Consider the following 13,620-nt stretch of genomic DNA (forward strand, 5'->3'; position numbering starts at 1 on the left):
CATGTGACAGCATGTGTTGTGTCGGTATTTTGGTCTGTATTGAGGCCTGCTTAGCTGAATTTCTGTTCATCTTTGCTGCAGTCTTTTGATCCAAGTTGCAGAATGTGAGTGTAGATGCTTTGACCTGCAGGAAGCACTTCAGAATCTACAACCTGAACCCATGCCATCTTACGCCCTAAAGATCTTGTCCAGGCCACCTCAGGGACTCCAAGTAACTGTGCCCTTCTCTCTGGATTGTTCTGTAGATTCCCTGTGCACGTGTACTGCCGCTGCTGCAGCACCAGAACCGGGGCCCACCTGCCCGACTGCCCCAGACTCCGGCAGTGGGGCCCCCGATGGCAGTGGGCACCTCCCTCTGAAACCTGTCAAGCTGGACGCCACAGCTCTGCTCGACGACACTTCGGCCAGCTCCGTGACCCCTTTGGCAGCGTGTGACCATGCAGTCCTAGCCTGCAGCCCGGGCATCCCTGAAGAGCACTACGTGAGTGAGGCTGTGGAAGATGCTCCCAGCTCCAGAGGGTACCGGGATGCCTGCACCATTACCGGTATGGTCTGGCCCTTCCCTGCCAGGGATGGGTGAAGACTGGGGAAGAGACCCAGCTGCAGGAGCCAGCCCACGGAAGGCTTAGGGGTCATGGAGCTCCCATTTAGAACCTGCTTTGCCAGCACTCAGAGTTGTCACAGAGGTCAAAGACAGTAATGTTGTACACTGTGTAGCACACATGGCCCGCTGTGTATGCTCAGTGTGACTTGGCCTCTTTATCTCTGAGACTCAGTTAGATAGGTGTGGTAGAAGTGACATCAGCGTTATGGTGGGGTGGAGAACCGAGCACTGCAGGCAGCACTGGCTGTGCCTTTAGGACTTACAGCCATCCCTTCCCAGGCACAGCTCCAAGGGTCCCAGGCCACTGGTGATACCTCTAAAGTAGATACTTTGTTCCAGAGCTCGTTTCTGTTACCCATGGGAATGTTGACAAAAGTCCTTGGAGCCAGCACCAGGAGGGGGCTGTGAATGGTAACATGGGATGGCAGCTATAACCTCACCAAGTGATGGCATCACAGTTTTATCCCACTGCGTTCAGAAAGAAGTTTGCTCTAGATTTTATTTTGTCCTTGATTCTTGCTTTTGTCTTCCTATTTGAAACAATGCAGTATGACACATTAATATGCACCTTTGCAATCATTAAAAATGACAAGCTAATAACAGTAGCTTGTCATTGCTTTTGAGATAGGCACCAAGGACCTCCTGTGTGGCAGGAGTTTCCCTGCTTCAGAGGGGCCTAGAGAAGGCTGGAGTTCCAGCCTGGTGCCTTACTCTTCCTTGCTGCTGCCTTGTTTGCCTACATGTGCTGTCCGCCCTGTGCACCAAGCCCTACTCCTGCTTTCCAGCTACCTGAAGAACAACCTCTGTGCCAGTACCCACTTCTTTCTGCTATATCGTGAGCTCCCTCACTCCTGATGCAGAGGTGCTGTGGTGTGTCCCTTCTTAAATAGAGTCTTCTTGGCCCCACGTTTCCCGCACCTCAGTTTCTAGACCCAAGTTTGTCTTCTCTTCCTCTCTCCCAAGTCCCCTGCAGGTGCACTGACTGTTCTGCCCATTCCTGGGGTCCGTCCTCAGTCTTTGACTCCATTTTGCAGCAAACAACACTTCTGACCATGTCCTCCCCCTGGAAGTGTGAGCTATATTTGGCTTTTGGTCCTCTACTCTCCAGGTCCTCTGCCTCAGTGGCTCCTGCTTCTCTTCTCTGAAGCCTGGCACAATGATGGGCCCAGGGCCCAGCCCTTCCCTCCCACCCCCCTGTGACCACCCACACACCAAGTGACCTCCAATGTCTGAGCTTTAGGATCCACCCTGTAAACTCTGGTTTTGTCCTCAGCATGGGCCTTCAATTCTGAAGGCCAGGCATGCAGTCTCACTCCATGTGCGTTCCACTTGGATGCCTAACACGCATGTCAGATCACGTGGTCAAAGATGGCCCCTGATGTCCCTCTCTTTCTACATGGCACTTGTGCCATTCCACTGGCCCAGGCCAAATCCTACGGAGGCATTTATGACTTTGCTTTCTTTGACAGTCTGTCAGCTCTGTCTCTTGTCACAGTTTGACTGCTTTTCTCATAGCTCTCACTTGGTCCAGGCCATGTTCACCTCACACCTGGAATATGGCAGTGGCCTACCAGCTGGGCCTGTGCTGCTGCCTTTGCCTCTGCAGTCTGTTCTCCTAGCCACCAGAGTTGGTTTTTAATTCAAAGTCAATGGTCTAGTTTTCCTCCAAAACTCCAGTGGACTCCCACCTTTGGGTCTGAGAATGGGGTTTCCTGTGCTCCTCTGACCTGTGTCCTCTGTAATTACTCCACTCCAGGCACACTGGCCTCCTTGTGAGTCCTTGAATACATGTGTGCGCCCAGCCTTAGGGCCTTTGCTCTTGCTTCTGCTCCCCACCTGGATCACCTCCACCTCTGGTGTCCTCATGACCTCATCCCCTTCTCCAAGCGACATTTCCTTAGATGACTTTTGTGATCCCCTGTGAGGTATGACACCCCTCTTTCCTTGTCCCCATTTCCTGCTTCATTTTTCTCCCCAGACTTAACTGTTCTTTGAATTACCACTATGTGTTGTATTTTGTCTGCCAAACTTGCCCTCGAGGGCACAGACCTTGTCTGCTCTGTGTGCCCATGCAGTCCCAGTGATTGAAATAGCATTTGTGTGTGCCTGGTGCTCAGTCGCTGTCCATTGGGGGAATGAATCGTGTCAGTGAATTATGACTGCAGTCCATGAAGTAGCCCCTTTTTGCAGGTCATTAGGCTAAATCCCCAAAGTTTCAGCACTTTGAGTAAAATCCCTGAACCCCGAGTGGCAGGAGTTGCATCTAGGTCTTTGGGATTATAGCTCATGTGTTCTCTGCCCCTAGGAACGCAGGCTTGTTGAGGAGATGGATGAGCATGTGGAAGTACTCTGTACACCACAGTTGGCACAGTGACAAACGTAGGCATATGGGGCGGCGGCGGGGGGGGTGGGCGCTTTGAGAAGGGTCCGGGAGTAGAGGGGGAAGGATGGGGACCAGGAGGCTTCCTGGGGGAGATGGTGTCCCAGCTATATTTTCATTTGTTAAACATGGGAGCTGGAATTCCAGCCAGCACTGTCTGCACCCATGAACTCCAGGGAGCACCCAGCCTGTTAAACCAGTTTCACTTTCTCTGAACGTGACAACCGAGGGCAAAGCAATGGCAGAATGCAGTGCTAGAACTTCCAACCCCTTAGGGCGTGGTGACTGGAGGCTTTTCACTGGGATGTCTGTAGCAACCCTGACCTCCAAGACACACAGCTCAGTTCTGTCCTGTTGGGCGGTGGCTTGTTAAACAGAAGTGCAAGCAAGTGCAGGCATTGTGTATGCTTTGTGCTGGGCGGGCAACGGGTACATGACCTATTAGATTAGAGCCGTACCTGGTGGTCGTTGAAAGGAAGACATGAAAGAAAAGATGCTCTTGGGAGCCCTGCAGTAGCCCAGAGTACACATCTGCCGATTGGGGCTCTGCCAAGGGCAGTCCCGGGACAGTGCCTGGCATCCAGCCTCCTTCAAATACTCTCCACCTCCAGTTCCCCAGGAGCCCAGGCAAGAACAGCACACTTTTTGTTCCACTTTAAGCATGAGGCAAAACAAAACACCCATCACAAAGCCCTTCTCTCCCTGTACACCCCCCACCCCCACCAAGTCTAGAGGTGTCATGTTTTTGGGTGCGTCATTTTCTGTTTGGGGCAGTTTAATAAGATGAGGTGATAGGGTTCTGGGCTTCTGGAGTTACGTAACCCAGTGTGCATTCAGGGCAGCTCACAGCCCTCGACTTTGCCCCAACAAGCAGACGCAGAAAACTGCTGAGGAAAGTGCAGAACAGTGGTGTGCCAGGCAGGCTCTATGGAGGATCTCCCTTCTCTCTGAGCTGCCTGTGGGGTTTCTGTGTGCACATGGCATTGGTCTTTCAGCTCGGGTGCCCCAAGAGGGCCCAGCCTGTGCCAGGACTCTTCCGAGGCGAGCTCATTGAGACCAACTTGTGTGGTAAGTGTGTTCGTTGGGCATCTGCCGTCTGTTTTCTTTGTGGCACTAGCCAGAAGGGAGAAGAGACTGAGGGAGAAGTCACTTCTCTCTTGCTGTCCTTGTTTGGCAGGTCGTCCTTGGCCAGGGTGTAGGGAAATTGCAATGTAGAATGATTGATGGGGGGGGGCATTAGGAGCTGCTCATCCCCTACCCCCTCCTCAGGGCTCCTAGAAATCCAGTGACACCTGTGGGGGACAAATGCAGGGTTGATTATGACCAGGGCCCTGGCCTCTGGCTCCCTTTCCCTTCAGGATTCTCTGCAGGGCTGAGCAGGGTCTCTGAGGCATTCTGGCTCTGCCATCCCTCTAATCTTGTGTCTTTGTCCTGGATTTTTGGGGCCCAGCCTGACGCCCTGGCTCAGCAGGGAAATGTCAGATGCAGAGAAGAGTTAGACAATGGCTCCCTCTCCCTCCCTCCTTTTCCCACTTTCTTGGTTTTTCTTCACCAAATGCTGCTCTGTGGTTCCAACCAACACCCAGTGATGGAGAGCTTGCTGCTCACGTCTGCTCTGACTTGTTACTCCTGCTATGAGGCTGACTTTCTCCCCACTTCCTGTAAGCAGACCTGAGTCTGATGGTGGCATGACCCATCTGGTTGCTGCCCTGTCTCCATTCTGGGTTTGACTATCTGGGCCAAAACCCAGTGAATTCCTGAGAGGTGTATGCGGTTACTGTCCTGTTCAGCCGGTTTTCAGTTTCAAGACACTGGACTCATTGGATAAGCCTAAAGACCTTGCTGACCTCAGGGGGAGCTGGTCCAAACTGGTCATGGTGTAAGCTAACTGTAAATCTAGATAACCGGGAGGTGAGACTTGCTCGGGAAAAGGATGCTCAGGCAGCAGGGGCTTCTTCATCAAACTGGCGAGGTTCAGGAACTCCCACCCCTAATGAAAGCCATTGAGCTTGGTGTTTTAGCTTCTGAAAGCAAGCTCAAGTGAATCATTGTGGGCTTCGTGCACATTTTATTAAACTTAGGTATTGTTTAGTAATCTCTGTCAGTATACTTTTTAAGAAGTTTTTCTTTTACAATTGGAGTCTAAATGGGACTTGGCAGCAGATGAAACAGGAAGGAATGGACAACAAGATGTCTCTTCACTGACATAGGAAAAGTTCAACTCAGAACCTAAGGGATTACAAGTATTCCCTAAATGTGGAATTTAGAGTGTTTTTGGCTCCTTCTCCTAGTGGCGTCTCCCCTGTTCAGTAGTTAATCGATTTCTGCAAAACACAAGAACTCAGCTAACGCCTTTCAAATCTGCTATTCATGATTTTATCTGTACCTCCTCATCAGATGAGTGGGTGGAATGTGTATCACATGGTTTTTGGTAAATTGTAAGAGGTGGTTAATATGTATTAGTAAGATTCTTGACATGTAGTTGGAGCTCTAGTTGCCAGGTGCTCCTAATTGGTTTCAGGAACGAATTTGAAACAGGTTTTTAATATGTCTGCTGTATTGTATCAGAGTGCTACCATGCTCCACTTTGCCCCTCTTGAGCCATTTTAGGAGGCAGGCAAATGATAAGTTAGAATGGAAGGGAAGGGAAGGAAGCCTCAGTTGCTGGCATGGGAGCCAGGCGCAGCCTCAGCTGTTGGACTTAGATCTTCATCCTACGGGTGTGCTGTAGGGCCTGGGATGGGCAGTGACTAACACAGGTGCCGGGTACACCTCAGCCAGGAATGAGCATCCCACAGCAAGATCAAGTGGGAGCTGCAGTGTCTCTGATGACCCTGCCCCAGATCACACAGTCACATCTTTCATTCCATTGGACTCACACTAACCCTCATTCAGTGTGGGAGGGCATCACACAAGGCAAACAAGAGTTACTGGGGACATCTTGGAAGCCTGCAGTTACACAGCACAACGTAAGAAGCATGTCTTTTTATCATTTCCATTTACAGGACAGGAAGTGGAGGCACAGAGAGCTTAAGTAGCCTGTGCAGGGTCACACAGCTTAGTACCAAGCCAGGCTTGAAATCTAGGTGGTCTGCCTGAGAGTCTACATTCTTTCCTACCACGAGGATTGTGTAGGTTTCTTTTACTTTGATCCACAGTAAAAAGGAAAGTTTGTTTTCTGTTGTGAGCCCTCACACTCAGAGTAGACCTAAAACAGAAGATTCACAAATAACCTTTATCCTTATTCCTTGCAATGCACTTGGTAATTTTCTGACCTACTTCTTACTGAAAAAAAGAAAAAAAGAAAAAAGAAAGCTAGCTGTGATTCACCAGATTGTTTTCCTGCTTCCTCACTGTTTGAAAACTTTTTGCACTGTTCTGTCTTGCCTCTGCAGAAACCTTTTAAAAGATGCGTTGTTCCTGCTCCAGCCAGCCCTGCATGCCAGAGCTCACCCCTAGGTGCTGTGGCATAAAAAAGTGTGCAACAAGAAAGACTCAACAGTTTAGAGAGTGCATCCCAGACTTCCACACCCAGCACCTTCCTAGCCTTCTACCTGCAAAGAAGTGTCCTTTCTTGTGTATCTTTAAAAACTACTCTGTGCTTGTGCATGCGTACACGTAAATCCCCTCCCCCCTTTTAAGTTTTTCTACAAGTGAGAACATGCAGCAACCATACCCATGCCTTTTCTACTCAGCATGGCGATTGGAGGGAGACCTTTCCCTTTAGCTTCCATCTGCCCATCACATTCTTGGTATTTTTTTTGCAGTACTAGGGCTTGAACTCAGGGCCTTCACCTTGAGCCACTCCACCAGCCCTGTTTTTTTGCGAAGGGTTTTTCAAGATAGGGTCTCATGGAACTATTTGCTCAGGCTGGCTCTGAACCGAAATCCTCCTGATCTCTGCCTCATGAGTAGTTAGGATTACAGGTGTGAGCCACTGGTCCCTGGCTTATCACATTCTTTTTGTCAGTGACATATTATTCATTGGCTCCAAAAGCTGCAGTTGGTGGAAATGATCTCCGAATGATAGATAAAGTGAGTGTGTAGGGCTGAGGGATGTCCAGGCTTCCACATATCCAAGCAAATACTTGGCAGATGTATTGTGAGGCTTCAGTTTTGATGGCTACTGTCAGAGAGGATATGTTTTCTGTATTGTTCAGGTGACTTGGGAAGGTGCCTGGGCCCACACTGAGTGCAGGTGAGATATTAGCAAGCAAGCGTTTTGCTCTTTGTCAACTGAGGTATATAACATGGTAGCACATGGATTTGCGTCCCTCCCGTGCATGGGGGTTGAGCATCTTTTACTACGTCTGGCCTATCTTTTAGTATTGCCCAGTGCTAAGGGCAGAACCCAGGGTTTCATGCACACTGGGCAAGTGACCTACCACTGAGCTGCACCCCAGCCCTAGAGCAATGTTTATTGTCTCTTCTGTGACCCAAGATTACACAATAAACACTTCTTCACAGTGTCTACTTTTAGCTGGTGGCATGGTCACCTCTGTAATTCTAAAAAAGATAATTCTATTTATACTTTCCCTTTCTTTATCAACAGGAGAGAGGGACTCATTGCAGTACCTGCCTCACAGGATTGCTGTGATGCAGAGTGCTTACTGCATTGTTAGCATACAGTAAGTGTTCAGTTAATCAGCTTGTTTGTGTTGCTACTGCCTCTTTACCTAGCTCACTCTATAACCTATCGTCTGCTGCCTACCTACCTACATATCTAGTCTTCTATTTGTCAGCCTCTCTATTTTCTTTTTATCATTTGTCTGCCTGTCACCAGATTGTCTGTGCATCTGTCTGTCCATCCTGCCATTTGTCTCTATTTGGTCTGGAGCAAACCCTGGAAGCTGGGTGAGCCAGCAAGGGTGGTGGTGGAGGTGGAGGTGGGGGGACATGGCTGGCACAGTTATTTTAGGTCTGTCCCTGTTTGCAGGCCTTTTCCTGTCCTACAGTTATCTCTAGCCTGGACCTCAGGGCTCCCTCCTTTGTATTTTGGGGTTCCCAGCTTATTCTCTTTCTTATTCCATCAACATACTTGCAGTATCTCTCAGAAATGTGTTTCTCTCTTGCGCAGTGATGATTCTTGTCTCCCACTTTTTCCCTCATTCTTACCCCATTTTTCCTTTTCATTCCCTTACTGTCTCTCCCTTCCATCATCCAGGAGGCCTGCACATCCTTCTGCCTGTCCTACTGGAGGGCAGGGCTGGCTGGAATTCCCATGGAGCTATGGGAAGTTATAGGCTGAAGGCTTTTGAAGTTGTTGAAGAAGCAGAACTCATTTCTCTGTCCATCAAATGGGACAACAGACTTACCAGGAGGAGCAAGGCTGTGTTTTTTTTTTTTTTTTTAATACTTGGAAAATTCCGAAACTCTCTATGAAGTCCTTCTGTATTTTGGACTTTCTGCATTGATGGAAATGTCCTGGATCTGTATCACGAGCCACGTGTGGCCGTCAAGTGCCTCAAGCGTGGTTATCGTGAGGGAAGAACTGATTTTAACATTTTGTTTACTGTGAATTAATTTCAGTATAAACAGGCACAGATGGCTCACAGCACAGTGGAGGGCAGGCTCTGTGCATTTTCATGCTTCATAGAATGGTATCAGTCATTACAGTGTCTCCACAGGCTCTTAGCTTATGACCTCTGCTTGAACAAAAAAACCCCAAACTATTGTAAAAGTGATCGACATCTCTGCATCATTTATGAAAAATGGTTCTACAGATTCTTCCCACCACGGTATTCTGTATTTGTCTGATTTTTTTTGATGAACTCTTGAAGTTCATGCTAAAACTGTTGTTTTCCTATTAGTGTTTACTTGCTTTTATTAAATAATGAGTGTGTGTTTCTCTTTTTGCTTTGGCTTCTAGGAAGCTTAGTTACCTTGGGTGTTCACTGAGTAGTTACTCTTTTTTTTTTTGGTGGTATCGGGGTTTGAACTCAGGGCCTTACACTTGCTAATCAGGCACTCTATCACTTGAGCCACTCCACCAGCCCCTGAGTAGTTACTCTTACACTCTCTTCCCTTTGTGCACTCCTGTCTCCTTCCCTTTAAAAAAACATAGAGGTTGCTCTTATTTTGCAATTATTCTAGTGATTTTGTTGATTCCTTGTCACACATCTATGGGGTATTATAGGAAAGCAGTGACTATTTGCCCACTGTACTTTTTCAAGGTGCCATAAGCTAACTTCTCTCTCTGAAAGCCCACCTACCCTTCTACTTCATCCCGAACACAGATCTGTCAGTATTGCCTGGGGTTGGAGCCTCAGGCACATTGGCTTTGGGACAGAGAGGTCTGGCTGTAGCACTCTTGGTGCAACCTGGGGCAGGTCGTCATCTCTGGACCTGTTTCTCCATCTCTAAAATGGGCACAATGATAGTGTCATTGGGATTTGGTAACTCCTATTGAGTCCTAGTACTGTGACTCATGGGAATGGTCCATGAATCCAGCCACTAGTTTTACTTCTGACCTGGCTTAGTTATAGTTTCTGTGAAGCTGCCTCCAACCAGGGGGGTCACAGGAAAAATTTTGAGCATAGTATTTTTCCGTTGCTCTTGTTTCACCCCTCCCTGTCCAAGAGGCATGGACTTTGAATTCCAGAAGTGAGGGGCCAAGCTTTGGATCACCTCCCAGGGGTCCTGGTGACTGTGGAAACAACACAGCAAGGCTCACCACAGTCTTTGTGACTTCAGTCTTGTACCTTCCGAGACATCTGCCTGGGAAGCAGAGGACCACCCAGCGCGGACACCAACATGAGGCCAGCGGGGGCATGCTGGGAAGAGCTTCTGGGATCTCTGTGGCCAGCTGCGGCCACTATGGCAGCTGTGGTGATGCAGGTCTCCTGGTCTCATCTTTCTTTTCCTCCCTCCTTTCCCTTCCCTGTTTTTCTCACCCTTTCTCCACTCCCATGTCTCCCTCCTTTCCTCTTGCCCCTCCTCTCTGCTTCCCCTTCTCCCCCTTTCCTTCTCCTGTCCTCTCCCTCTTCATTAAAGAAACAGTTTCCTTCTTTTTTCAAGTCGTGCATCTGAGGTGCACCTAGGCTGGTGAAGCCTCTGGAAGCTTCTGAGCACTCTGTAGAAGACAGAGTCACAGGCCTTGGGCTTTGGTGCTTAGCCAGCACCTGGCCTGGAGGGAGCCAAGTCAGCCTGCTAGAAACTGGCCCAACAGGCCCTGTGGTGTCTGGGTAACAGGCACCCCCTCACCTGGTGGGAATCCTGGGGTAACAAGAGGTTCCCGTAATGCCCATTTGGGGAACTCGGGCTTAGGCAGAAGCAGGAAGCTCATACAGGTGTCACTCAGACACTGTGGCTAACCAGTCATAGTTTTTTGATAGAGTGAGCTTTGAGTCAAGCGAGGTAGGAGGGTAGAAAGCTATGACCACTGGGGATAGAGGTCATGTGTGTGCTGAGCACACTGAAAGCCAGCTGCTCACCCTCAGGGCCACCAGAACCTGCACAGAAATCCTGATTTCCCTCAGTGCCTCGGGAGCCCCACTCAGGAGAGTAGGGTGCATGGTGGGTTTCCTTGGAATTGAGTTTTGCTCGGTACCCAGAAGAGAGGGAGGATCTGAATTTCAGGTTTCAGAGGTGGAGAGTAACAGGGACATTGAAGTTCACATTGAGGTTAACTTCCCAGAGGAGGCACTGAAGTGGTGGCAGCAGCCTGGATGGATGGGAGACAAAGAATTGGGGGTAGGAGAGGATGCAGCCAGGTTCAGCCCTGAGTGAGCCTGCTCTGAGCATGGCCTTAATCCTGCTGTTGTTGCTGATAAGCAGAAAATCCAGATTCTTACATCCCATGTGGATGTATCCAGGCAGGGCATGGAGACACAGTGAGGGTGACAATAAGAGTTTCTTAAAGGTTAGGGAAAAAAGTCACAAAAGGCCATGATGGGCCAGGTGGAAGCCTGAAGCAGAGCCTCTTTCAAGGTGCCTTTAAAACCTACACTATGGCAAGGTGATTCCCTTGCCATTCACCAACAGTCCATGAACAGGGAGGGGCATGGGTGGTTCCTGGGCTGAAGCGGGTGGGGGGGGTGGTTTGAGTTGTCCCTGTGCCAGGGTGTGAATAACCTACACACATTTGCAATTGAAAAGAAGCTCACTGCCCTTGGCTCACACCTATAATCCTCACTGCTCAGGAGGCAGAGATCAGGAGGTTTCTAAGCCAGCCCCTGCAAATAGTTCTGGAGGCCCTATCTTGAAAAAATCCTTCATAAAAGAGGGCTGGCAGAGTGGCTCAAGGTGAGTTCAAACTTCAGTACCGCAAAAAAAAAAAAAAAAAAAGAAAGAATGTTCAACCTGAAATACAATATTAAGTCATGTAGGTTTTAAGAGTCCTGAACTTTCTTTAAGTTTAGCCTGCCTCAATCCTACCTTCCAGGAGGACTAAACCCCAGCCTAACTTTGATCTAGGTGAAGCAATTTGTACAGTGACAGAAGAAGGTCCCATTCCTCCTCTTTCCTCTTCCCTCCTCCCTCCCTCCTCTCTCTCTCTCTCTTTCTTCTCCTCTCTTCTTCCTTTCTTTTCTCCTCTTCCTCTTCTTCCTCATTTTCCTCTTCTCTCCTTCTCCCCTTCTTCTTCCTCCTCTTCCTCTTCTTATTTTTCCCTCCTTCTCTACCTCCTTATCTTCTTTCTTCCTCTTCCTTCCTCTCTTCTTCCTCTTGTTTCTCTTCTTCCTTCTCTCTCTTTTTTTTGGGGGGCATGCTGGGAATGGACCCCAGCGTCCTTTGTGCATGTTAGGCAAGCACTCTACCACTGCATTATATCCCCAGTCCAAGATTTTGCTTCTTAATGATTGGAGAGATGAGCCAGGCTCAGCCTGTGGGCAAGGGCTTCTTCCTAAAGCAGCCTCTCCTTCAAGCCCCCACACATGCAGAAAGGGAATTCCACCCTGGACCCCCGCAGTACATCTCTTCTCCTGGTAGGAATTCAGTTCTCACTCAGTTCAAGGTGTTAGGTTCCAGCTTCTTTAGTAAATATGTAGTTATACTCTTTTATTTAGCACTGAAAAATAATTCACGGTTGTTCTCACCGTAGGTTTGAACTATTAAAAAAATATTCTCAAGTTTTATTGGAATTTTGTACATTGTACATTCCTAGCTGTTTGAAGAGTTTCTTGTGCTCAATGCTGTTTTATAATGTTCTTTTTTTTTTTTTTTTTGGTGGGTCTGGGGTTTGAACTCAAGGCTTCATGCTTGGAAAGTAATGAACTCTCACTTGAGCCACGTTTCCAGTTCAATGCTGTTTTAATGGTGATCTCTCCCTACGTATGTAGCTGTGTTTGTTTGCTTTGTGTGTGCATGTGTGCATGAGTAGAAATGGGAAAGGGTGAATATGACTTGTGAAAGTGCTGGATGTTTTCTGGTGCCCACTCCCTTACCTTTTGCCTGTGACTTGACTTCAGGCTGCCAGTCCAAGAGGGATTGAGTGGAACTGCCCAGGTGAGGGTGTAGCACCACCTAGTGGACCAGGAAAGAACTAGTGGCAGGTTCCCTGAAGGCTATGGGTTTGCAGCTTCTGAAAGAGATTGAGGAAGAGGGAGTTAATTGTGTGGAGAAATCTTCCCCTCTTATCCCTTCTCCTGCTGTGCTCCACCCACCTTTATCCTGTGCCCATCCTCTGTGTGCCGGAGTTGATTCGGGATTGTGGCCTTGTCTTTCTTGCAAAGACTGCACGTGGGAGATTCTGAGGTGCAGGGGTGGTTCCAGTACATGGTTCTCAGTTATGGTACTTCACATGCCTTTAAGCAAGGGCCAGGTGTGGCTGGAGAGATGCTAACAGACAGCTGTCCAATCCCAGTGGCCACAGTGACATTTATTCATTGCTCATGGTCACAGGTCATCTTAAGATTGATGGGCTTTGACTCAGGTCTGCTGCACTCATCTGTCATTTGGAGATTTGTGCTTTAGCTGGGGCAGCAGCTACCCAGGGACAGTCTCTCCTTCTGGCAGACTAGAGGAGCTCAGGAGGACACACCTAGCCACACAGCATGTTCAGAGTTGCTGGTTGGACATGAAGTAAGTCATGTCCATTTATACCCTGTTGGCAACTCACGTGATCTGGCTCAGCGTCATAGAAATGTGAAGTGGTACTTGGTCCTCAGTGAACCTCAGCAGGGTGGGGAGTGGAGGGACAATCAGTGGAGGGCTGAGGTTTATCTCTGGTGAGTGGTGTTTCTGTTTCTGCTCAAGGGTCACAGTTATGCATGACCACCCCACCTGCAGATTCCTTCTGGTGGTTTTGGAACTGGTTCACTGAGATATAATTTATATCCGTACAACTCACCCATGTTAAGCATATAATTGAGTAGTTCTTAGTATGTTCCCAGGGTTGCACAATCATCATGAGTATGGATTTTAGAGCATTTTCATTACTTCCAAACGAAACTTCATGCCTTTAGTTGTGTTCCAATATGCTCCCCTTTTCCCAGTGTGACTGCATAGTTGTTTTGTTTTGGTGGTACTGGGGTTTGAACTCAATGCTTCAAGCTTGCTGGGCAGGCCCTTTACCACACTTGAGCCATTCCCTCAGCTCTGTGGCTGCTTTTTTTTGGCAGTACTGGGTCTTGAATGAAGGGCTTCCTGCTTGCTAGGCAGGTGCTCTACTGCTTGAGCCACTTCACCAGCTGTGGCT

General features: G+C 48.6%; 1 protein-coding gene across 14 annotated transcripts in view; it reads left to right on the forward strand.

Annotated features, from left to right (window-relative positions):
- Window positions 1-13,620, forward strand: part of Trak1 (trafficking kinesin protein 1) — a 172,595-nt gene that overhangs the window by 58,058 nt on the left and 100,917 nt on the right. For 10 of the 14 annotated variants that reach the window (XM_074059018.1, XR_012443076.1, XM_074059015.1 and 7 more), the window contains one exon: window positions 246-545. Coding sequence is in view for 4 of the 14 variants with exons in the window: in XM_074059017.1 (XP_073915118.1) it covers window positions 3,962-4,052 (91 nt within the window). In the remaining 10 variants the exon portion in view is untranslated. Of the gene's footprint in view, window positions 1-245; window positions 546-3,756; window positions 4,053-13,620 lie in introns of those variants that run through there. The other 4 variants (XM_074059017.1, XM_074059019.1, XM_074059021.1 and 1 more) reach the window with 4 other exon arrangements.

Source organism: Castor canadensis, chromosome 17, assembly GCF_047511655.1.
Source record: "Castor canadensis chromosome 17, mCasCan1.hap1v2, whole genome shotgun sequence".
In the NCBI taxonomy this organism is placed as follows: domain Eukaryota; kingdom Metazoa; phylum Chordata; class Mammalia; order Rodentia; family Castoridae; genus Castor; species Castor canadensis.